The 26645-nt window shown below is 42.9% G+C and overlaps 1 protein-coding gene across 6 annotated transcripts in view; it reads right to left on the bottom strand.

Annotated features, from left to right (window-relative positions):
• Nucleotides 1-26645, bottom strand: part of DPF3 (double PHD fingers 3) — a 189786-nt gene that overhangs the window by 61163 nt on the left and 101978 nt on the right. For all 6 annotated transcript variants that reach the window (XR_008733103.1, XR_008733104.1, XM_055715720.1 and 3 more), the window contains one exon: nt 1424-1551. Coding sequence is in view for 4 of the 6 variants with exons in the window: in XM_055715720.1 (XP_055571695.1) it covers nt 1424-1551 (128 nt within the window). In the remaining 2 variants the exon portion in view is untranslated. The remainder of the gene's footprint in view (nt 1-1423; nt 1552-26645) is intronic.

The following is a 26645-nucleotide window of genomic DNA, read 5'->3' as shown; positions in this document are numbered from 1 at the left end:
GCTGTGCTTGCATAACAAGCAAACAGCAAGACATGCCTTTTGCATCTGTTCTGATGAAACTAACATGCAGGTGACAGGTCACAGCTATGGTCGTTTAGCTGATAACTTTTTGTAGATTTTTGCACCCCCCTCCCTGCTCTGCAATGCCCAGGCTTGTGCCAGTTCCACCATTACTGAAGTATCTTTCCTTGGACTGCTTCTGGGGATAATTTGGAAGCTCAATTGCACAGCAACATCCAAAGGCATCTCATTTTTGTCAGTCTCATAAGGATGCTGCACCATGACTTCTTGTGACCTCAGAAGCAGGTATAAACAGAGCTTTAGGGCTCTCAGGCTTAATAGGCCCAGATACACTACTGAAGAAGGAGACACAGAGCAGGCCTCTTGCAAGCTTTTTCCCACTCCACAAGCATGGGATGCTTCCTTTTTGATGGTGCTCCTTTACCTGTGTAACTGGGAACAGGAGACCTAATTTTGCTGCCCTCACATGTGTGAAATTTCTAGGAAATAGACCAGTAGGTCTGAGCTCTAAGTAATATAGATTTGATGCCCATGCTCTTCTGTTTCATTTGTCATGGCGTTGTCCACTCAATTTTTTACTAGTTTTAGGTATAGATGCAACATGTTATATCTCAGCCAAAATTACCAATTTTGACACATATGCCAATGGCTTTCACTAAAAATCACTAATTTTGGTGGTTTAGCATCACCAAAGATGTGCTGCTGTGGGAGAGACCTGCTTTCCTAGCAATATAAAGATGCCTTTATAAAGTGACATGCATTTATATAAGAACACTTTATATTAGCTGATTTCTTTCTATGACAGACCCACAAATGTTTTTCTACTTTTCATTGTTAAAGGATGAAATGGAATCTTGACAAATAACTTTCAAATCATAATGTGTCTGAAGAGGCAATATTTCTCATACTTGCATCACTAATAATAACTGAGATAATTAAGATTAGAATATTTTTAATTATTTATTTTGCTTGTATACTTCCTGAAGACTTCTTAGTATAAAATGACACATTTTTGTGTACAGTCAGCAACTGTGAATCCAAATTCAAATCCATCTCCAAATTCACTTTAAATATGAGGCACTAAAATTCAGTTTATGGTTGGGACCCATCTCTGCTTGTCAGTTTTATATGCAACCATCTCATAGAGCTGCAAAGCAAATCCCAGCATAGGAACTGTGCAGAACGCAGCCAAACGAGCGATATTCTTGTGACAGGAGAACTGTACGAGATCCCAAGTTCATTTTGAGCATCACAGTGTAGCACAATGGTTTGATAACATTTTGACAGTAGAATGACACAACTATCAACAGATGCACTGTTCTGCCACAGGACAAAATCTGCTAGGCTTAAAGACAAATTGTAAAACTGAGCCCTGCTGTCAGGGTATGGGGCTCTCCTTTACCTGGATTTCTTGTATAGTGTCTTCTTCTTTAGTATCTGTTTTTTTCTCTATTCCCTCTCCACGCAGCAAGGCTTCCAGAGTTGTACTTTCTGAGGTGAACCCATCTTTTTTCAGAGGCAGATCAACTTCTGAAAAACAAAACACACTGACTGTGTCTCCCCCAGACAGCTAACAAGCAGAAGGACAGACATGACAAGCAGAATACTGACAGACTTTCAAGCTTGTTTCTATCTTGAAGGAGAGTTCTTCAAGCTCTTCTTTTAACTGCTAAGGATCTCCATATAGTATTAATTTCTGTCTTACTGAAAACCTCGGATCTTTTCAATTGCTGTGCTTGTTTACAGGAAAAAAAGGCTGGACGTATTGTAGCAGAGGAAATAAATGGGGGAAAAAATCCTTCTCCTTTATGTAAACTCCCTCTGGTTCAAACAAAGAACAAAACCAGGACTTTCTAAGATACTGAAATAACAAATATGAAGATCTGATCTCCTGAAGTAGAAAAGTAGTTTAATGCAATTTATTATCTGGCAGTTTATACAGCATGGCTTCAAGCAGCATTCTCCTACACCAGGGCATGTTCCACATGTGGGGAAGCAGAGACCTCATGTGTAGGGCCAATGCTGAGAACTTGAACTGCAAAAACAAAGGGATGTGTCTTGAATTTTCACATAATACTGACTAGATAAAATCTTCAGTTTGTTTTAAATGGACCTACACCAATGAAGAAACACCAGTCAGTACAGCTATGAGTGCAGAATCTAGCCGATAAAACAGGACGGCCCCCAATCACTGCAGGAAGAGCCAGAGGCTGGCTTGGGGGCAGGCCTGGGGCACAGGACTCCAAAGACTGCAGGTTTATGAGGAAGCTTGATGCAACTTGCCGTACAAGTGGAAGAATAGAGTTTTATTCCCCCTTCTGAATGCCGCTACTAGATTATGTAGTGCAGCAGACAGGCAAATAACAGCACGTTAATTTTAGCAAGATGTTAAAATACACCTAGGGAAGAATTCAGTTTTCCTTGTAGATCCTGGCCTCTACCCTACTCATGGAGGGGTTCATTCAGAGCAATCCTATGGCAGAGAGACATCGTGAATGTCTTTTTACCTGACAATGTCAGGTATAGATTTCTCAAGTACTCTGTCCTTTCTAAAAGGAATTCCTTCCTCTAGGTCAATAGATTTATAAAGTAATAATGTACAGGACTAATGCTTACAAATCAGCATCTGGTGTCCTTATTTCACAGCTCTGTCCACTGCTCATCTTTTAGGACTGTGTTGTGCTCCCCAGTCTGCCTAAAACTCCCTGCCTTTCTATCACCATGAGTTGTAAACTCCGCAGGGCAGAAATTCATGTTTATAAAGTCCCAAAACACTCCTGCAATCCAAATAATGAATGAACACCTCCACCTGGGACAGTAAAGTATAATCTGTTTCTTGGGGCAATTGCATCCCAGGAATATGTTTATTCTATATATGAAAAACTATAAGCCAGCAAATGATTCAGGGTCCCTGATCAGTGCTTCTACAACATGCTTGCCCAAGTCTTCTGAAGTGAGAGAGCATTGCTCAGCCAATAACCACAGAAAATCCAGCAAAAAATTCCAGCAAAAGCTGTTCTATTCATGGAGGGAAAGGCTGAGTACAAACCATGCAGAAGACCCAAACCACTGGGATTTTCAAAGGAAACTCCCAGGACAACCCACACAATGGGATGGGGTCAACTGTGAATTGAACCCCCTTCTCATCACAAGGAAGTCTATTCAATCGGGCCTCTGTCTTCAGCACAGAGCTCAGCATACCCACCCCATTATGCCACCTTCCCCAACTTCTCCCTTACTTGAGCTATAAGAGACAGAGAAGACAACAGAGAATCATACAGATTGAGTTTCCCTGTATGAACTCCTTGTGCCTCCCTCTGGATGCTAAATTCAGACATTTCAATAGAAAGAAGGGATTTTAGAGTCGATTTACATGCAAATCCCAACACTTTAACCTAAATTCACTAAGAAACCTCCATAATCACGTCTGGCTATGGGCTTGGCCTGGTTTGAAAGTCCTGTGCATAGGTGCAAAAGAGCATTTGCTCTGTATTTAGAACCTTGTGGGACTGCAAAGCCCAAGGGGTCATCATATATTCAGCAAGAGAAGAAGCTTCAAGCAAGCTCAAGGGCATCAGAAACAAACATGTCTTCACTGTGACAAGCTGTGCCTGCCTCTGGATACTGATACACTCAGCAAACAAATGCATTAGAAAAAGGAATGAGCAAGGAAAGGTTGAGGGATAAGTAGAACATATATGAAAGTACAGCTACTCCCTGTTTGTCCCAAAGATACTGAACATTAAGTTGGAGGGAATGACAGGCTTCAAGGTCAAAAACCAGCAGCTGTCTTTAATAGACACGTTTGTTTTGTATGGTGCTGCTCTCCAACACTCCAGGAGACTTTTCATCCAAAACTCTTAGAGCATTTTTTAATTATTAAATTTAATATCCCACTGACAAGGTAGTGTGAGGTAATACTTTCATTCCCAGTTTACTGATGGGGAGATGAGTCGCCAAGAAGTTAAATTAGTGAGCAGGAAATCTGGTGAAAAGAAACTCGACAGCTGCCTCCCATTTGCCCACTAAGCTAACTGCTATTAAACTCCTTCATTTTCTTCTCCACTGGTAGCTTCTAAGAGTCCATTTTCATTCCTGAGTAGCTCTAGAAAGTAGGAAATGACAGACACTATCTTATCTGGAATGTAAAGTTTACAGTATAAAAACCTTCACAGGTCCAAAGACAACATCTTAGTAATGAATCCAAACTTTAGAATGAATTCAGTCCTTCCTGGAAGATGGCTAGTCTGTAAAGGATACAGTAATAAAGACAGCAAACTATGTTTCCAAACCACTTTTTGAACCCTCAAAGACAAAAGTCTTCAAAAACCTAAAAGATAGTTCAGTTAACCTAAAGTAGTTAAACACCAGTAAGGATCATTACATTAATTTCACTGAATCCCTAATTTTCTCTTTCCTATTGAACTCTCTAGGATTTTCCTACAAAAGCTAGAAAAGTATATTTTTTTTCTTATGCCTGTACCCTAAAGAAAATGGAGAAGCCAACTAAACGGCTGAAATGCAGTTTTCATGTGAAAGATCAAGGCTTCCCCCAGACCACAGGAACTGCTGCGTGGAAGCAAGGTGGGTCTGTTCCACCCATGTCCTGCTTATGAAGGTACCAGCCAGTGTCAGAAGCATCAAACAAGGCCAGAGAGAGACTCTTCTAGGCTTGAGAAATTAAGCCATGACCCCACACACGCCTCCGTTTGCTTTGATACTTGTTGGGCTATGCTGTGCAGTCACATTGGATGCTGCAGAAGAAGGTATAAGTATCTGTCATGAGAGAAATTCAAAGAAAATAATCTACCCTAATACTGCATTTCACCCTCATCTCTAACACGTCAGTCCTGAGGGATAAATGCAGTATCACTTCCAGTTATCCTAAATCTGGCTTTCCTGGAAATACACAGAATAGCCAGGCCTTTTCTGAATTTTGATACACTTTTGCCCTTGATGTTTTCCCACCTGAGTTCAACAGTTAAACTGTGGTTTGAAAGAAGGAGTGTTTCATCTTATTTATTGCCTGCCTCCTTGTTCCTGCTATGAGACATGTAATACTCTGCTGAGGCAAGATTTCCACATGGCTTTGTCCTGTCAGACCTCTCTGAACTTCCTTTTATTCCTCAATAATCTTCCTAAAAAGGACCAGTACTGCACCCAATATTTTCAGATGAAACCACATGCCCGTTTAAACAAATGCATTACAATATTCTTTATATCACTCCTCCGGCAGTGTCCTACAGTGTTCAACCTGCACACTAAGCAGAATTAGGAACCTTGTAACAGCGACAAGAATTTCCCATACGTAATACATTCAAACAGACAGGTAACAAGTTAAAATGTCCATCCTGCTGCCCATTCACCAAGCACTTTCAGATCTCCCCAGGGAGGCCCACACAGAGCTCCCTGGCCATGATGGCTCTAAACGATTTTGTACATGCTTTTCCTTGGTAGGGGGCAGTGGGGGAAGTCAGTTAGTTAGAACCTCCTATACCATCATTTCCCAGGTGCTTTATTGCTTATACCCAATTACTGTTTCAATCAATTTCTCAAACGTTCATGCAGAATTTATGGGTCTTTAAATCCTTGAATCACATCCAAATCCTTTTAAAATATAGGTAATAACATTTGCTACCCACTAATTGTTCTAAATTCTTTCTATTGTAACTCCTAGATTCTATCACAAGCTCTTCTTCAGACTTTGTGGTTTAAGAGAACATAATCTTTATTACAACTAATGACTACAAGTAAAAGCACTGTAACTAAAAGCTTACTCTTTTATATAAAGATTTTAAGAAGGTTTGTAGGTAAATTTCTTTTTGGTTACTATTGCAAATGCAATAGCACCTGGTTAGTGTAGGAGATACGGGGAACAGTCAGAACCATACAAAATGGAAGAGCCCAATCAACAAAAACCATCAATGAAAAATAAAATGTTATTTAAGAATTCTTCCTGGTTTAATAAACCATGGTAATATTGGTGTCACAGCTAAATATTGTGCATATATTAAAATTCAAATATGTGTGTGTGCATATAATTAAAATTTATGTTTCTTAACTTGGCAGAGTCCCTTTCATAGTGATTAAATTAACATGGTTATTTCTGCTTACCAGCTCAGTGCAGCAAACTCTCTATTTATCAAGGTCCTTAGACTGAGGTGGTAGAACAAGCACCCATGCCAGCATCATTCCTGTATCTGTTTTGTATTGAACTGCTGCCTCCAAAAGAAGCACATTTTCACAAACCCTATGAAATGGTGGGCTTTTTCAAGTTTTGATTCACCAAAATAGCTGCAAATTCCTGTCCTTAAATATGCTACTTTTGGTTTACAACGCATTGGGAGCTAAGCAACTTTTCAATGTTTCTTTGAAACATAAATTAAAAACAACCATCCCTTTTTCTATACAGTGCAATGTATTTGTTTTACAATGGATCATTTCCATCTCCACAGTAGCAGCTGCCACCCAAGCCATCATCTCTGTGCACTCGTAAGCAGCTCCATTTCCAGTTCTAATTGGGAACAGAGATACTTATTGGGTGAGTTCCAGCATGATCTATCATGCCAGAGACAGCTACTATGCAAACCAAAGCAATCCAGCTTCCAAAAACCCTCTTAGACAAACACTGACTTTGCACATAGATTTTTGCATTTTTGTTTCTTGGTGATGGTTTTTTTGAACATAAAAAGTGCCAAAGGAAACTATATATTAAGAGTCCGTGAAGTGTTGTTTAGGTTGGATAAATCCAAGGATATTACCTTAATAACCACTACCTCTTTAAAATCATATAGGTGGTCTAAAAAAGCCACCTAATTCACAGCAAACAGAACTACTGCTGAGTAAATGCAGCCACTAAGCTCATTAAGAGGATGTGGCAGGATGTGTCTGAAAGTGCAGTGCAGTGGCTCAGCAAGCAATTAAATCCCATGACAGTTTAAAATGAGAATCTATCAGTGTCACAAGAGTGTGAAGCCTCAGCATCTCTGCTGTTCCCACCCCCAGCATTTTATTTATGATGGCGTATTGGGAACATGGGAAGTCAAAAAGATTATAATGAAATATGCCATATAAAAACCAGATTAAGCCTGCTCTTCTTTGGGGAAATATGCAGAGAGAGAAGCTGTCTGTTAGCTGTCGAGTTTGCAAAAGATACCATCTTTTGGGATGGTGCTCTCTGCCAGCAGACAGAGTGCCCCAGGGGAAATGGTGGTGAAAAACCCAGACAAGCAGCATCCATCCATCCATCATACGCTCATCTCCACATCTCCAAGGCACAAATATAGCGCTAGAGTGCAAAGGGTGGGGGCAGGGGGGATGGAATCCCTTAAGAAAGAGGAGACAATGCCATATGTGAATAACTGGATTTTGTAGGTTTTCTGTGCATGCACAACCAGACTCTCCTTAGCTTGTTCGTTTGCTTGCTTGCTTCTTACGTTCATGGCCAGTACAGTGATTTGTCAGTGTCCTTGGAAATGATGCATTCACGGCAGTGACCAGAACCAGGTATACTAAAGGCAGGGCTCTGCAAGCTTTTTTTGTAAGCATGCCTCTGCCAGCACAGCGCAGCACAGATCTTTATGTCTTCCACAGATCTGGACCTTCAAACCCCTTCTTTCACTGCACCATCTCCTGCTATTCCAGGTGCAGATGCTCACATTATTGCTGTCATGCTTTAATCCTGACATTCTACAGTCCCTGTTCTCCCAACACTACTGCAGTTCAGCACCCATCCATAGCAAATGTGTCAGTGCCAGTTCTGCACTTACAATCCTCTCCAACCCTGGTCCACCGGACCTCCTGCCAGCCCAGCACTGGGCCTCCCATGAGACTAGACTACTGATAACACAGACTCTCACAATGCATCCATAAAGCCAAACAAATGCCCCTAGAGACTAGTAAACATCAAATTCACTTTATTTTTAATCCAAGCCAGACACAATAAAGCCATGGCTGTACTGGAGATTGTAAGGCTACTCCAGTAACTCTTTGTCTCATCTGCCAATTCCACCCTGAAACCTCATGTATATTATTGTACTCTCAAGGTAAACAGGGTCATGGCAAGAACAAGAATCCAGTCAGAGAATGATAAACCGGTTTTAGAAGCAAGAGTACTTGAAAACAACACAGTATTTGTTTCCTCAGAAACAAACCGTTTTGTGTAGAAAGAATAGTTCAGAGGACTATCTGCCATTAAATGAAAACCCCTCTTCAGGCTGGAGTTGTGAGATCCTACAAAGCTCTTAAATGAATCTTACTAAACGCTTGTTGCAAATTTTAGGCACTACTGAGATTTGCCCTAGGGAGCACTGGTTGAATAGAAAATCCCAATGTCTCCTTAGCACCTCTTCCTGCAAAGCTGCTAGTCTCATGGTGAGGTTGAGGGGGAGCATGGGGCAGGGACAGAAAGTGAACAGATGGAAGAAGACAGAGAAAGCTATGATATGGGGGGACTGGACACTTTCACTTTTCAGCCTAGGCGTAAACAGCAGAAAAATCAGAGGACAACTTTGAGTTTTATGACCAGGATCCAATGGAAAGCTTCTATCAGCCCCTAGCTAAAATATGTCCCAGGAGGCTACAACAAAACAGGAGGGAGAAATGAGGCTGCAGAAAACAGCAGAGGCCTTCAAACATAAGCGTAAGCATTGTTTAATTTAACCCATCATCAAAATGTGGACTTTACAAGCAGCTGTATTTTCTTGGCAGACTAGAATGCCTCTGTAAATTCTCCCAATAAAAAAACCCCAGCCCTCCTGTCAGTTGTCTCTTGGAAGTTCTTTACAGATTTATTTCTCAGCACAGATATAAATCATTGTCACATATAATATACTGTACCCGCTTCTCAAAGACTGCCAAATTACAGTATCAGGCTAAATGCTGGATCAGGTAACTACCCTCAGGGCTCAAATCATAAAGGAATATTTCCATTCAATAACATTATTCTAGCAATCATTTGAGTTCTGGTCAATCCTGCATTTGCGTTCTACATGGGCTTACACTGCACCAGGATTTCTGCGGCATCAGGCAACACTGTAGGCAATATCAAGTGTAGCTGGGTATCTGCTACAATTCAGAGAAAATTCCTAAGCACAAAGTCTGTTCTTTTGGGCTTTGCATCACTCTTAACAGGGCTTCTGGTCTGTTTGGAGTAAGACAATAACTTGGCCTACCTATCTGCAAGTGGTCAATATAGATACACTCACATATGGATGGCCCTTTTGACCCATCAGAAGAGTCAGAATCTGATTATTGTCCCATAACCAGACAGCTATTAGCAAACACCAGTCACCCCTACAACAGACAGCCGGGCCAGTCACCCCAACGCTGCACACTCCGCAAATGGTAACAGGGAGCAGACCTCCACTGCAATCAACTGTACTGTTTCCATATGTGACAGCACTGAACGAAACCGCTCGTACTGAATGCAAACTCATACATAAACCATGCATAAAACCAACCATGCCGTAACCTTGCTGCAAATTCTGTGAGATTCTACATAGCTTCTCCTCTTCCTTTACCAAGCACAGTGGAGGGGATACCTTTAGTAACAGATAAATCTCTGTAATGCAGTTATCTCTCAACTGCAGTGCACAAGCATCCCAATTAATTCAGTCCAGGCCTAGCAGAGCCGGCACTAAGCCAGAGCTGATAAACCTGCCAAAGCCAATCTGAGTCCTGCAATGATTCTTGGGAGCCTGCTCTATGCTTTCTCATGCTCCGGACTGAGGGGGGTTATGTGCTTGAGTGCAGTGCTCAGCTCTGGCTGGCTCCACGTGCTCACATTATGCAGCAGCTCCATTCTAAAACCCAAAGCACTGGGGAGCCTGCAGAGACACCCAGTCAGCTCTGAAGGCATCAGCGAGGATGCAGCAGGGCTTATTAGCACCTCTCAGCCAGATTACAGGTGTCCTGGTCCTGATCCTGCACCTCTGTCTGCAAAGCTCCCACTTGAGGAAGACGGTGCTCTGCAAGCCAGGCAGGCCTGGGAAGCAGGATAGCCACATTCACATGGTGTGGTGTTTGAAGAAGTCAGCCACATCAAGCAGAGCTGGTTCAGCGTCCCCAGCTCAGTAAATACCAAATCTGCATAAACCACTGAAGAAGAGAAAGGCCACGGCAAAGTGGCAATGATTTTTGGATAGGATAGGGAACAGTCACCCGAGACACTGCCCTTGGCATCGCTGCTGTCTCACCATGTATGTGATCTTGGGCCAAACTCTAACAAAGGTACCCTCTGCTCTTCCATCATCTGTCAACTGGAGATAGCCTTCATCTATCCTCTGGGGTTTGGTAGGGACTGTTTAATATTCATAGGTATTCAGGCATTCAAATAAAATGGACCAAAAATACAAGGTGTTCTTATAGGCCCTCAGGAAGTCAGGTTTAAAACCACTTTTTTTTCCAGTCAACAAGAACACTGGAAAAGCAAGACTAGTTCCATGGATAGCAGATTTCAGTGGCCAATTCACAAATTCCAAGGATAAGGATAATATTTACTCATATGGTAAGATGCATCTGACAGACGAAGCTATATAACTGAAAAATGTTACTATAAAAAGGAAAGCTTGCAATAGAAAAATGGCATGGGTTGCTAGTAGGTATCCTTTCAGAAATGAGAAAGAACAAAGCAAATAATCTACTGAGATGCTCAGATCTCTTGCCACAAAAAGGCAAGAAATTCCAAGAGGCCTATAAAGCGTTTAGACAAAAAGGTGAACTCTAGAATTAATAACAGAACGGTAAACAGGAAGATTAATGGCACCAGAGAAAATGCAGATGGTGAAGCCCAGCCTGCAGGCTCAGCAAGACTCTGAATAGGGAGGGGGAAAAAGGCAAGGTGTAAACAAGGTGACCTTCAAAGCCACGGGAATGCCTGCCAACAGGCCAGCCAGAGGGCATCCCGAGACACAGATGTGCCATCTGGGGTAGGCTGTCTCATGACAACATGAACAAGATTTGTCTTTTTCAAAATTTGCAGGGAGGCAAAATGGGTAGCAGCAGAAAATATGGCCGTTTATTCAAAAGGGGCACAATTAAATGCACAGGTTGGAAAAGGATGCTGTCTATTTTGTAAAGAAAATACAAAAGAATTCCCTGAATATCCCCACTCAGACAGGTCTTGCGCCCGCTTGTAAAGCCTGCTCATGCAAGGTGTGGGGGAGGAGAAACTAGTTTTCACTAAACAAATGTTTCCCTTGAGGGTTTATGTTTTAGGTTTATGGTAAAAAAGAAGGGGGGGGGGGGGGGGGAAACAACAAAACAACCAACAAAATCAGAACAAACTGCAAAGCATCTCTTTAAACCCATGATGGTATAAATTTTCCCCATCTTGGCATGTCTATTCACTCCAGATGGCACATTTGGGTTGAAAGCAGGTAAAGATTCCTCAGACATCTCTGTGTCCAATATCTGCTTTTACAGAGTTCACTTGCTCCATCTCCGTGCTTAGCTGAACCTTGAAACTAATAATAAGCTTCGTGTATGCCTGGGAGATCTCAGTTCTTTGCCTACAGTAAAAAGCGGGAGACAGAAATCTCCTACCGTAGTTCTGCAGGAAAGCCTGGTTCTTTCGGACCTGTTGCTTAGATCATTGAGGTCAACCAGGAAAATTAAAAAGTAAATGCAATCACACTTTTTTTTTTAAACACATCAATCAAACACCACAGTGGGCCAGTTGCTAAGGGGAGCAATGCTATCTCTAAATAAGCCTTCTACAAAATCAGCCAAACATGTTCCGCTGTGATATCCAGAGGCAAGAATTTTAGGGGACCACAGAAGAAACAACCACATTACAGCTCACTGTGGAAAAAAGCAGACCCTAGCTGCAGGCATCCAGCAGGTACTAAATTCAAACACCCCTTTTCCATCTAGCCTGGTGCAAAGTACATCAAATCTGAATATTTCAGGCAAAACCTGACCCATCTCAGTTCAGTGCTAAAATCAGTTAATTCAGTGCTAAGCGTACAAGCAGATGTATCTGAATGCTTTTTTATTCTGACAGGCTGAGTGTCAACTGCAATGAAGGTATTGCCATGACCTCTGGTTTCACAGTAGGAACCACAGGCTGTGGATGAGCTCAGGCAGCTTGCGCAAAGCCCACACAGCCCCAGCACTGCTGCATCAAGCAGGCTTGACTCGAGCGAGTTTGTGATTGCTGACAGGAGCTGCCACCATGGCTCTGGACAGCAGTACATACCTTTCTCCAGAAAGCCCCATCATGTGGTTCTGTTGATTGTTTTTTGAATAGAACAGGAATGGAGAGAGGAAATACACATCTGAAAACACTGAGCATTGAGGAAGGAATAGGAAAGAAGAAGGGAGAAAAACAGCAGGATGGAGGAAAGCTATTACATTCCTTCTCCTTGCCTACTGCAGCTAAACTATGGCAGACTTGTTCTGAAAAGCCTGAAAAATGGAAGCTGTGGGCCTTGAATTATGCCTTTTCAGTATCTCTCTCCTTTCCCCCCTCTGCTGACAGAGAAACACTGTAAACTCCCAGATCCTGAAAATACACATTCTGAACTCTTCCTGCACCTTACAAAACCCAGAGAAAATAGGTGATAATGAGGAAGAGGGAAAGATAGCCATGCAAAGGGAAAACAAAGTGAAATAGATAATAGTTGCTCTTCACTCCTTTCCCCTGCTCAGCTTTCATTTCCCTTTGTTCATCTAACATTGAGCCAAACTAAGCCAAAGGAGCTGCCGTGCTGGGCTACAAGATTGATGGCTGCAGGCAGACTCCACAGTGAAGAGACGGATGACTGGTCATTTCCCACGATGCACTGAGAAACATCCATCCTTGCAGCCATGCTGCGCCCATTTGTGCTCCTTTTGAAAAGAGAGATAAACACAGGCAGCCAGAGGCACCTGAGTGTCCTTCTCCCTCAGAAGGACACAGTTATAGTCCTCTGGGTTCCTTGAGAAGGTCACTGTGTCCATCCCTGAACATCTGGCTGTGGGATTTGCTAACTCTCTCCCTCCCCCAGCAATCATCCATCTATTAGAGCACAGTGCAGGTCGGAAGAAAACAGTGAAGAGAATGGTGTGACAACCTCATCAATCTACAGCTACACGCTTGGCTATTTAGTTTTCTTTAAGCTATTCCTAAATACAGGGGGCGGGGGGGAGAAATGCTACTGGTATGAAAGAGTGAATTGTGGAAATGGCAATGTGGATTGGAGTAAGTCCTTATGACTATTAAAATGTTGTGCATGTACTAAAGCAGTAGGGAACTAATTAAGATTCAGGATTGAAAGGCAAAACAAAAAAGTTGGATGCACTCTGGTTCCATCTGTAGCACTTGCTGAGAGTTCAGATGTACTTGGGGCATCATGTTTAGCAAAAAGAGGTTATTTTTTTTATTTTGCCCATTCAGATATTAACAGAAAGCTCCCTGGATGAATATACTGTAAGTATATTTATAGTGCCAACGAGGCACAGAGCACTTAATCCTGACTCCTTTCTATTTAGTTAATAGTGTCTTTGTTTACTGATACTGTCCTGGTCTATAGCATTGCTCACAGATACATCTTCTGTGTTTCCAGTTCTCCTGCCGTGCTGCTACCTCACTTAGGCAATGAGCATTACATGGCAGATGTACCCATAGCATCATTTAAAAATGCAGCATCACTCCAGAAATTCCTGTAACTATGAACCTCACTTTGTCAGAGTAGCATGTATCTGTAACTGTGTCATTCACAGATACTGACTAAGGAAATCATGAGAAGATAAAAGCATTCACCATCTCTCAAAAATACAAAGAAATTGCTTAAAGTGTTTAAATGTAGTTTTAGCACTCTATCCGGCTGAGCCAGCTTTGAAAATTTGTCTTTTACTTCTATCATGCAATGCTGTTTATTTTAGGCCGACAACAAAAGGATTTTCACTACAGCTCTGTAGGACATGCATAGGATACTAATCATGACCATATGTGTTCCTAAGACATCAACCCTATACTTCCTGAGGGCAATCACATGTATTCAGAAGTGCATCATTTCCATCAAGAGGAGTAAAGTTTTCATCCTTTTCCCCCACCTCAAGAACCACAGCTTTAGCTGATGGAAATTGCTGCTCGCTGTAGTCTTTAACAGAACTGTACCTACCTACAACAGCTAAGGTCCTAGCACTAAATTACCTTGTTTGTTTAAGGGGAACCATGCTCAAACTGCATTCTAAGTGAGATCTCTGGTCTGGAAGACATTGCATAGAAAAGCCATATCCACCTATTCCATTCTTAATTCCCCTCCAAACATACATTGCATCGACCCTCCTTCCCCCAAGGAGTTCATTATTGGAAATGGATGCCATGGCAAACACCAGTGCTGTCAGAATCCTGAAGCATAAAATACCTGTAGTAAACTATTAGGCAATCAAATACAAAATGCTGGGAATATTGAAATTAATTGTAATCTTGTAAAAACATACTTAATATCTCTCAGGTGCAAGATGATTATGTTTAGTCCAGAGAATGGGAATGACAGACTGAAGACTTCCACCAAGGAAGGTGGTGGGAGATGTAGGGATGTGGGAAGGGATACCATCACACTCTCCATTCTACTCTTAGCAAATCTGTAAAGCTTGCCTTGTAAGATTTCAAACTGGATTTTACGTTAACATTTATTGCTCATTCCTTTATATTACACACCAGAAAAATATCACCTGCTATAAATTTTATAATATTTCACACTACAAAACAATTTCATTTGCTATGTGTCAGGAGAACAATAAACTTGAATAGAAGTTTTTTAAAAAACATATTTTGAATGTAATAATATTCCATAATATCTTTGCTACTTTTTGTTAACGTTTCCTTCTATAAAATAGTACACAGGTTCTGCTATATGGTGATCTAGTAGCCCAGTAACTTTATTGGGCTCTGTCTTGCAGGATGCTGATTACCAAACCTGCAAGTCTGGTCCAACCCAGTACTTTAGATGTGGATTTAATTTTAAGCATGTGACAAGTCCCATTAATTACAAAAGATCACTCATGTTCTTAAAGGTGCTTTCCTTGTCTGGGGTTAGACAGCTTGGCATCTTACAAGACTAAGCCCTGGGGACTTGATCCTATAAACCCTTTTTTATATGATTACCAGAGAACTCCCAGGATTACTCACATGAACATACAAAATAGATGCAGTGAATCAGATAAAAGACACCTATTTTCTAGGATCTTGTATCCAGTACTACTCTTGCACAAAAATCCCTTTGCCGATTCAGCTTATTCTTTTTCAGGCATTGGTACAGCTATACTAAGAAAAGTGGCAGGAGGTTTGCCAGCAAAGCTGTTCAGGTTCAGCTCTAGCTGCAAGACTCCTACAGGGCAGGCGACTTCCCAGCTGCCCCTCCCCTTTCCTAGAGAGCTGATGTGCCTTGGGGGAAACAAATCTGCTGGGTTCCAGCATTTCCCCAGGTACTATCCCCTGGTGCTTCCCCCAGGGGTTCCCATACCCCTTCTTCCTGACAAGCCTTGAGGGAACCACTTGGGCAACCCACTCCTAGGCCTCCCACGCCTACCTGGGGAGTGCCAAAATACTCTTTCAAAGCCACCTTTTCCCTAAGAAGGGAATCCCATTCTCAGCAAACCTGCACTCCTCTCTTTTTAAGGTTAAATCTATTTATTTAAGAAGTAAGTAATCCTGATGGTTACTTACAAACATCAATGTTAACTTCATAGTAAGGGGATAAATCCCACAGCATTTTACCTCTCCAGTAGGAATAATACGTCTCCTAGAAACACGGCATTCACAGTCAGGCCTTGGCAGCTTAAGAGGCACATGCTGAAAAAACTCTTCCCAAAGACGCATCCTAGCAGCCAGATGTAGGTCAAACACACAGTAGCCAAGAAAAGCGAAAGAGCAAAACAATGGGCTGGATAACACAGAAAGGGTGGCGGCACCACAAGTAAGCTCCCTCTCAAGCAGCCCAGGTATTTCAAGCCAATGCCATCTCAGATGCCTGAGCCCTCAAAGCTTTCCTCATGTCTTGCAGATCGAGCCCCAAGAGATGACCTGCAGCCACACTGAAGAGGCTCTGAGGGGTTCATCAGAACTACTCATCCTTTCAATTTAATGGCCTACTGTCGTGATCAAAACATTTTTCCAAATGGCTTGGCTCCAAAGTCATCATAACTCTATTTTCACAAATATACTAAATACAGCTGAGACTACACACCAGTGGAAAAGTCACCTCTAAGTGCCTGCATTGCTTTTGAAATTACAGCAGCCTTGTGTCTGTGGGTCACTGCACATGCAGCCTACGTTCCCATTGGCAGGGATGAGACCCAGAGAACTCAGAAAGAGATTTAACAGCTTCCAAAATTGCCTTATCTTGTTCACTTTCTACTTCTGCCGTAGCCTGATGACTAGACCCAGAGGGGTCTGGCTTCAATGGGCTTTTGATCAAAACCCAGAGAGGTTCCAAAGCCCGGTGGCTTCTTCGTGCAGCTTTCTCCTAATTATGCAAACTGGCTCAACCACACAAGAACTAGGAGTAATCCCAGGTGATTCATACAAGCAACCTTAGCTAACCAACACAGTTCTCCTGGTAAAACTGTGCATATAAAATGCTTGTAGTAACCTGTTCCAGATCCCACAAACGAAAGAGAAACTAACAAAGTTAATCCTGTAAATTCTAGCAGCATGACTACAGAGTTAAGCAGAAGAAACAATGTTTTTGTTTTCTTGACTGTGCTATTTATAGAATATTATTTGCTTTTCTAGAAATGAGTGTGTTTTATTTGCATACCTGCAAAATCATGAAATCTCATTTGGGGGGAAACACAAATTCGCTCACACTCGCTGAGCTGAATTAGTTTAAGAATTTGCAGCTTATGACATGTAACAATAACCAGCAAGAACAGTGCACGACTTGAAAAAGTTAGCACAGCCCCGGCAGCCATGACATGCAGAAGGCCAGCTCATCAGTGGCCAAAATGAAGCAAGAAGAGTTACACTGTGCAAAACTTGAGATATCTTCCTAACATTTACACACTGTACAGCCAGTCTTGCGAAAATTGGCTCAACAATTCACCAATAGCGAGTCTCTATTAGTATATCTGGATGTGTAACAAATTATTTTCCATCACCCTCCTGGTACACATAAGCCCAAGTTTTGCACCAGAATCAGTACACTTTCATAGCAGTTTTGCAAGACTCCATGCTGATGGCCAAAATGTTTAGTACTGGTACTTTAAAGGCTTGGCAAGTGGCTTCCTTTACTCATAAAATACCTTTTTATTTAAAGATCTCCCCTACCTTTCCCAAACTCTCTAAAAAGATTTATTAACTCTCTGGTAGGCATTTCTCTGAGACAGACAAGTGAAATCAATGTTTTAGCGCCTCCATTTTACACATTGAGAAGCTGACAGAAAAAGGTATACCATTGTCCAGGTGCTGTGTAGTCCTGTACAGGCACAGGTGATGCAAGTGTGTGATAGTGGGGCAGGACATTAAGTGTAGAGGTTGGCACCTTTCCTGCAGACTGGCAATGGGACAAAGATATCTTACTGCAGGACTTCTACACCATGATTCAATGTCAGTGAATACATGCAGAAAGGGCTGTGTTCTCTGGTATTCTTAGTGCTACGTAAGAAAAGGAAAGCAAACATTATCTGGCCAGAGATTTGGACTAGCATAGGTCCCCATTGTAGGAAGAATTTAAAGGTGGTGGATGAGACGGAATGAAGTCTGCTGAAATATGTGTGTAAAATGAAGAAACTGCTTCACAAGGAGGTCCCACACTGATGAGTTTTCTCTTGGTGACAGAAAATCACTTTTTCTAACACCAGTCATAGCTGGATGTCTAAGTGCCATAGAGCAGCAGCTCTTGCCTGTGGTGCCATGTCCTGCTGTGAAGGCAAGATTAGTGGAGAATTGGAACCTATTGTTTTGATTCAGTAGCATTGATGGACTCATCTGTAAACTGCAGGCTTAGCTGGTGAATAAACACCTACTTAAATTTAGACCAATGTTTAGGTGGATTGCTGGATAAGAAGCCCAAAAGAGAAAGCTCAGCAGAAACCAGTATTTATTTTGGTATAAATAAAAGCTAGAGCTGGGAAATTAATTCCTCCCCCTGCCCCCCCCCTATTTGCATGACAGGTTCCCAGTTTGCTGAGGAAATTGTAGGAAAAAAACATCTGGGGTGTTTAGGGATTCCTACAGCCATGATGACTGTTTCCTTTTTCTTACACACTGAAATTTCCTATGTAGCCCTAAAACCCAAAACCAAACCACAAAAAACAAACCAAAATTCAAGAACATCCAGCATCCCTGCTCCCAGATTTGTATTCATCATATAAAACTTCATTTTATACTAAAGTGCTACAGAAATGTGACACGATAGACCAACCTCAGGATTCAGCACGGCCAGCATGCACATGTGCACTGTAACGCATCAAGTAAGAAAAATGAAGTATCACGAAAAGTTAAGTATTTTTTTCTTATTTTACTCATGAGGTGCCAAAAATAAAGATTGATGGGAATAGGTGAAAATGAGATCTGCTCTAGCTAAACCAGAAACTACAGGATCCACGTGGAAGTGCTCAGTAAAATTATTTGACATAGGTCATGCAGCTTCTTCAGGTAGGAAGCTCATCATCATCCACACTCCACGACGTTGAGTTGTTTGACATTCCACCTAATGTTTGCTCAACACTTGACCTAAATACACTGCAGGGCTGTTGCTTCGGCACCACCTACCAAAATCGCATCCTGCTTCTAACAAATCATCGTTTAAAAACAGGCTATTCCTGCCACTGAGGAAAATCTATGAAAAAACTGACTCAGGGGGCAGGCTCCGCGCCCACGGCCGCAGCCTGACACGCAGCGGGCCCCGCGCCTTTCCGCAGGGTGGCTCCGCGTCGCACAGGCCCTGCCCGTGCGGAAACACGCTACGCACTGCGCCCTCTGCTGGCGCCGCCGCGCCGCCGCCCGCCTCACGGGCAGGGCCCTCCCCTCCCGCCCCGGCCCGCCCCGGGCCAGCGGCACCGGCAGGTGGAAAGGTAGGAAACAAGATAAAGGGGACAAAAATATCCTAAAACCATTGATATTCTGAAGTACTAAATAATATAAAAGGTGAGTAGAGTTATTTTAAAAGCCAAAATCCTTCAGAAGGCAGTAGTACTTGAATAAAAAGCAGATTTTTAAAAAAACATTTTAATTCCAAGATTTTGGAGGGCAGACGCCGCAAGTCACAGCAGCTGGTAACAGGCTGTTAAACCCCATCGTACATCAGGAATCTAGACCAAGTCATCAGAGAACAAAAGTTGCTTCTGTCTGCTGGCTGTCATGTCATCCCTGCCCCAAATTCAGGTTTCATGACAGAAAACGTTTATAAAAGCCATGAAAAATAATTTTAAAACCCAAACACTAAAATAAGCTCTACACAAAAGTATCTCTGGTAAACTCGCATCTGCAGAAACCTGTGAGAAGAGTTTTCGATTCTCGGAAAGCAAGGGGGGGTCAGCAGAACCGTTACCTTGGACTTGCAGAGGGCCGAGTGTGGCCTGTTGAGGACCCTGGCTGACAGAGTCCCCTGGGAGGCAGTCCTGAAGGGCCACGGGTCCAGGAAGGCTGGGCATTCCTCATGAAGGGAGTCTTAAAGGGGCAGGGGCAGGCTGTCCCCATGTGCCGAAAGGTGACCGGCCTGGCTCAACAGAGAGCTTTGGCTGGAACTCGGGAAACAAGGAGAGCTTACCATCTCTGGAGGAAGGGGCAGGCAACTCTGGAGGGCAACTCATGAGGTAACACAGGGAGAAAATTAGAGAGGCAAAAGCCCAGCTAGAACTTAGGCTGGCCACTGCCGTGAAAGATAACAAAGACATCATAAACAAAAGAAAGGCCAAGGAGAACCTGCATCCTTTATCAGGTGCGGTGGGGAACGCTGCCACGCAGGATGAGGAAAAGGCTGAGGCACTTAATGCTTTCTTTGCCTCAGCCTTTAACAGCAAGAACAGCTTCCCTCTGGGTGCCCAGCCCCTGAGCTGGAAGGCAGGGACGAGGGGCAGAATGAAGCCCCCACAGGCCAGGAGGAAACGGTTGGGGACCTGCTGCTCCCCTTGGACACAGACAAGTCTATGGGGCCGGACGGGATCCACCCAAGGGTACTGGGAGAGCTGGCAGAGGAGCTCACCAAGCCGCTCTCCATCATTTATCAGCAGTCTGGGCTAACTGGGGAGGTCCCAGCAGCCTGGAGGTCAGCCAGTGTGACACCCATCTACAAGAAGGGCAGGAAGGAGGATCCGGGGAACTACAGGCCTGTCACAGCCTGACCTCAGTGCCGGGGAAGGTTGTGGAGCAGGTCATCCTGAGCGCCATCACACAGCACATGCAGGACAACCAGGGGGTCAGGCCCAGCCAGCGTGGGTTTAGGAAAGGCAGGTCCTGCCTGATGAACCTGATCTCCTTCTGTGACAAGATGACCTGCCCAGTGGATGAGGGAAAGGCTGTGGGTGTTGTCTGCCTGGACCTTAGGAAAGCCTTTGGCACCATCTCCCACAGCTTTCCCTGGAGACACTGGCTGCTCACGGCTTGGACGGGTGCACCCTGCGCTGGGTAAAAAGCTGCTGGACGGCCGGGCCCAAGGAGTGGTGGTGGATGGAGTTACACCCAGCTGGTGCCCGGTCACAAGTGGTGTTCCCCAGGGCTCAGTGCTGGGGCCAGCTCTGTTTAGTATCTTTATCGACGATCTGGACGAGGGGATCGAGTGCACCCTCAGCCAGTTTGCAGGCGACACCGAGCTGGGGGGAGTGTTGAGCTGCTGGAGGGCAGGCAGGCTCTGCAGGGGCATCCGGGCAGGCTGGACCCGTGGGCCGAGGCCGGTTGTACCAGGTTCAACAAGGCTCAGTGCCGGGTCCTGCACGTGGGTCACAGCAGCCCCACACAGCGCTACGGGCTGGGGGCAGAGCGGCTGGAAAGTGCCTGGGGGAAAAGGGCCTGGGGGTGCTGGCTGACGGCCGGCTGAACGTGGGCCAGCAGTGTGCCCAGGTGGCCAAGAACCCAACAGCATCCTGGCTTGTGTCCAAAGCAGTGTGGCCAGCAGGGCAAGGGGAGTGATTGTCCCCCTGTACTTGACACTGTGAAGGCCACACCTCAAATACTGGTTGAGTTTTGAGCCCCTCAGTGCAAGAAGGACATTGAGGTGCTGGAGCGTGTCCAGAGAAGGGCAATGAAGCTGGTGAAGGGTCTGGAGCACAAGTCTTATGAGGAACAGCTGAGGGAACTGAGCTGTTTAGTCTGGAGAGAAAGGAAGCTCAGCGGGGACCTTACTGTTCTCTACAACTGCCTGAAAGGAGGCCACAGGCAGGTGGGGGCAGGTCTCTTCTCCCAGATAACTAGTGACAGGACAAGAGGAAAAGGCCTCAAGTTGTGCCAGGTTTAGATTGGTTATCAGGAAAAATTTCTTCACTGAAAGTGTGGTCAAGCATTGGAACAGGTTGCCCAGGGAGGTGGTGGAATCACCATTCCTGGAAGTATTTAAAAAATGTGTAGATGCGGTGCTTAGGGACATGGTTTAATGGTGGACTTGGCAATCCTGGGTTATCAGTTGGACTGGATGATCTCAAAGGTCTTTTCCAACCCAAATGATTCTGTGATTCTATGATTCTAAGTCTGAACAATCGACACATTGATATTATAGCCTCCTTCAGGAATATTGTATCAAATTCATCTGAACTGTACAGACACACTCTTATCTGGCACCAGAATTACTCTGCCAGTTTTGATCCTAAGACAGTCTTAATGGATCTTAAAGAGGAGCTATAGGCAGGTTTTATAATATAATAGGAACTTAACCTTCAATCACAAAGAACTTTCCATATATGTTAAACAGTAAGAAAACTTTCTTGTTAAGAGATGTGCTTTCCTTTACAGTGTTCACAGCAAAACACTGCTGTCTTGTAGTACTGAACAAGAACCAATGTGTGATTGTGTAGAAATTGCTGAAATCAAAAGTGAAACTATTCAATATTAATTGGCTTATCTGAAAAAAATTATAAAAGGAAATTCTCATTAAATCAGTGTTTTGAATTATTTTTAGGCTTTAATACCTTTGAGTGACATTGGACATAGCAATCAGAGAAGGAAAAAATTAAGATGGAACTCGGGAGAACTGAGCTCTTTCTGTGTTCTTGGGATTTCCAGCTCTACCACAAACCTCCAGTTAAACCTTTGAAGAAGTAGTTTATTATCTTTTTTCCTCATTTCTCCATCTTGGAATCGAAGTACTTCCTTTACTATATTTTGTATATTCAGACTGTAAGATCTGCTATAGTATATGACTATAGCAGAGAGTGTAAGAAGCCTTCACAACCCCCATGATGATGATGATGTTACACGCTGCTTGAGTCTCTAGATGCTATCATATATGTAACACTAATGCAAATTCTGTCCTTTGCTTTTCAGTTTCATCTTAATTTTTATCTTGATGAAGTGCCCCATCTTAAAGAGCACAGAACTCCACAGACATGCTGAGCATCTTCCACAAGAGTTGGGGGCACTCATCACTTCACAGAAGAAACACAGTACCTTGTACGATCAGACACAGTCTCAACAAGGTAAATTGAGATGGCTGAAAGAGATAATAGCTTATCTGTAAGGATTCCGTTCATTCATCCACCAGCACACTCACATAGGTATGTCCCTTACATCAGATTAAAAACATATCAGGCATTGTTTAAGTGGCATCTAAAATTCTGTTATCAGTACTCGCCTCAAACAATTCTACCATGGTTCATAATAGCAAATGAAAAATCCTTCTGTTCACTTTTACCACTTTAACAGCTAGTAAAAAATTGCCATTTCTGTAGTTCAGCTGAACCCTAGACTGCCCAGAGATAAGTAACAGGACAGACACTAGGCACAGGACACCAGCTCATTCTCACCACGGTAGCAGCACACACAAACTCTACTCTGCACCCTCCAAGGAGGTGAGAAGGCTGCCTGCTGTGAGACCTCACTGTTGGCTTTCAGCCCAAAACCAAAAGACAGCAGTCAATTGAGACAAAAGCTTTCCAGTCAGATTTTTTACACTTATATAGCACACAAAATAAAAGGTCTGTGTGCATGTATGTACATATCTGTATTTAGCCATCTTGTATAACTGAAGCTTTACAACTACCAGTTTAAATTCCACCAGGGTTTTCGGCCGTGCAGACCCTACCTGTTATCATCTGCATAGCCGCAAAGCTTAGGTAATACCTGTCAGCAGGGTTTACTGTAGGTAGTACCTCTTCCACAATATTAACACCTGACCCAACACAGAATTATGACACCACCCAGCACCATAAAATCACTAAGTATATAGGACAAGAAGCAACTAAGATCTCAAGGGGCCCTGGGTGTCATCAGGGATCTCTCTTCCATTTCTAACCCTCATCATCTAGCTGGTCTGATATTACTGAGGGCCAGAACCCTACTCCTTGCCTTCATGGCACCTGCAGTAGTGGTGGTAGGAGAGTTGGAAATTCTCCTTCTCCCGTTTCTCTGGAAGAACAGGCTACCCAGCCCAGTCTAACCCTCTCCCTCACCCACTCACAGACTCACAGAACTCCCACGCACAGGAGTGCTCTTACTGAGCAGAACAGCCAGCTGAGGAGTGTGGAAGCACGATCTGCTTCCAGCCCTCCCACTGCTCCATGCTGAAGTGCCATGCAAATACCAGTGCTCAGCTCTGCAGAGGATCAGCTTTGCCCATACTTGGTGGAACAGAAGTCTAGTTTCATGAATATTGTGAGAGTATCAACATCTAGTAACTGTAACACTCTGTTCCTAGAAAATCACAGTATTAGCAACATGTTAATATATTGCCCATGACCAGGAATTTGTTTCAAATCTATACCACTGTTCATAGCAGTCTTGACTGCTACACTATAGCGACTGATGTAACAGCTCATATCCATTACAGCAATGAAAACTTGGCTGCACTTGAGCCATAAGGCTTGGTTCTCATGATATGAACATACCACTAGAAGATGAAGGCCAGCCCACATGAAGGTAAATGTCAGGAATACTTAGTGTAATTCCTAAAGGTTTGGTAATAATATTGACTGAAGCAATTATCACAAGTAAGTTTTGGCAATACTTTATTTCTACCACATTGGATAGGCTATTGGATAGGATGGAGGATGCTTAGAAATAGTATTAATAAGAACATTGCTAGATCCTTGAGCAAACAACTTTACCAGGGCAATCCATGCACGTAACTTTGAGTACAGTGGCAGAGGAAAATATACATCTAAAGTCTGCATCAGCAACACCTATTACAGTGTTCTGATCTTTACAACTTTGCTGTAACTACTCTTAAAACCAAACATTCCCACTTTAAACCAAATAAAAGCAACAGACCAGGGCAATAAAGGCACCATGTTCTATTAAGAAGCAAGCAGCAATTGACCCCAAGAAAAACATTTCAGTGCATTTTCATTTTACAAAAAGGAGACTGTTGGAGCATGATTTTCTTCTTCATTAGGTTTTTGTATTACCAAATACGAAACTCTCACTCACCGAGTTGTGTCATGTACTACCTAAACCTACAAGGTACCAACGCTGCAAAAGTAGGCTGTAACTATAAATACTGTATTATTAGTAAATGATTTATTATACCCTTGAACTGCTAGCAAGACAGTAGTTTTATTCTACTTACTGACCAGCTCATGACCAGCAATGACTTACATAAACCTAGGATTTTTGTTTCAGTATCTCCTGAATTGTGCAGAAGTTTTGGTCTTTTGGATACAGCTTACCACTACAATGATCCAAAAGCCCAGCTGGAATCCAAGCAAGTATTCACACCCCTGGTGCCGATCCCACTGACTGATGGATTGGTAGCTTCTAATGCTAAGATCCCCTTCTGTGTTTGTTACAGTGGTAGTCTTATGAGAAGTACTTCTAAACAGTTAACAAATGTAAAACATAATAAAACTAAGGTTTAGCACTAATGTGATGTTGTAGAATTGCATTGCTTGCATATAACATATAACCAGCTCAACAGCCTACAATATAAAAATCCTATATACTCGCACATTAACTGAGCACAAGTACTCTCCAGCTGCTGAGAACACCTCTAAGCCATGACTAGGACATCCAAGCCCTAAGTGGAATGAAACTATGGAACATTTAGATTAGATTTCTTCCAAATTTATTTTAGATGTCCTACAGTTGTCATCTCTGTGTTTTTTAGGGCATCTTAAATTGCCACATCTTCAACTCACACAGTCGTCTAACGTTTAACTGAGGAATAAAGGCATCAGTCAGTATAAGGTAGCTTCCTAGGTTCAGCATTAGGTTTTATTATAGTGTCCCCCTCCAAAACGTACAGTATTTCTGCTGTTTATGTTGAAAATAAATTACACTTTTTCTTGAATTGTCAAAAGCTACCTTTAAATGGAGAGCCAACGTTTTCCATAGGCTTTATACTTTCAAATCAGAGAAGGGAAAAATCCCATTTTTGGCTAGTGAATCTATTCTGGATATGCACAGATGGAGTGAAATTATTTTGTGGTGTAACTGATAAGGAAAGTTAATCACTAGATAGAAATTGATTGGAAAATAGATTTAAATGGCAGAGCAATATAACTTGCCTTATTTGGCTGCCACTGGCAATGCAACAAAAGTAGCACTCCTGAGATGCGGAAGAGATGTTTATGGCAGGGAAAACAACACAGAGGCAGACATGCTGAGGTCTCTTTATCTGATAACTTTGTAGTAATTGCCTTTCATGCCCTGTGGCATGTAGGATGCACTAATTTGGCATTCAGTGAGTACAGCAGAGAAGCATAATGCAAACAAAGAAGAGTCAAACTCTACACTACTACTTTACCTTACTAAAATTACCAAGGCACAGCAGTGTTTGTATCACCACAAAGTCTGAGACAGACATTGTTATGGGCCATCATCCCCTTCCTACAGTCCACTCTCATTCCCATCAGTGCACCTGACTGATTCCACCAGTTCTTTCCGCACAGCAGCGGCTCTGCTGTGAGGTCTGGTTCTATTTGCTGGCTGAGATTTTGTCCTTGGTTTGAACCTCAAGTGAGTGGTTACAGGCATTTCTTCCTCTTGTCCAACTGTCTGCTGACATCTCCTACACTGAAGGTAGGGAGCCTTCAAAAACCATTTCTACCAAAAACAACATAAATTTTGCCTCTGATTTTACTGGGTTTAGAACTCGTGTCTATCGCCCCTTCCTCTCTCTCTTTGCCAACTACTGCATAGAAGCAAAGTCATCAGTATTGCTGAGCATAGCTCAGTTCCCAGACGCCTTCTTCTGTCAAACAGGTTTTTTAAATATTCTTAATTTACATTTTGGGGTTTTCTCCTGTACTTTTTATACTGGCAGTGTCTCGCCTCTTAAAAACCACATACAGCTGTGAGTATGTGTATTCCCTCTTTCTCATAATAGCTGACCCAAAGACCACAAGCCTTTATTACTAACTGCAGGGAAGAATGCATAACAGTGTGCTCTACCTGACACCGCTGTAGCTCCTCCACATCTGCTTTACAGTCCCTCATTCAGCATCCAGACTCATTTCACATAGTTTAATTGTGGAGGAAGAGTACCAAGGACAATAAGAGTGAAAGAATAATGGACTAAGGTATACATACAGGCATACACTCATATACA

The sequence above is a fragment of the Falco cherrug genome, chromosome 7, assembly GCF_023634085.1.
Source record: "Falco cherrug isolate bFalChe1 chromosome 7, bFalChe1.pri, whole genome shotgun sequence".
NCBI classification, from domain to species: domain Eukaryota; kingdom Metazoa; phylum Chordata; class Aves; order Falconiformes; family Falconidae; genus Falco; species Falco cherrug.
The sequence above is the reverse complement of the archived record's forward strand: the minus strand, read 5'-3'. Positions and strand labels throughout refer to the sequence as shown.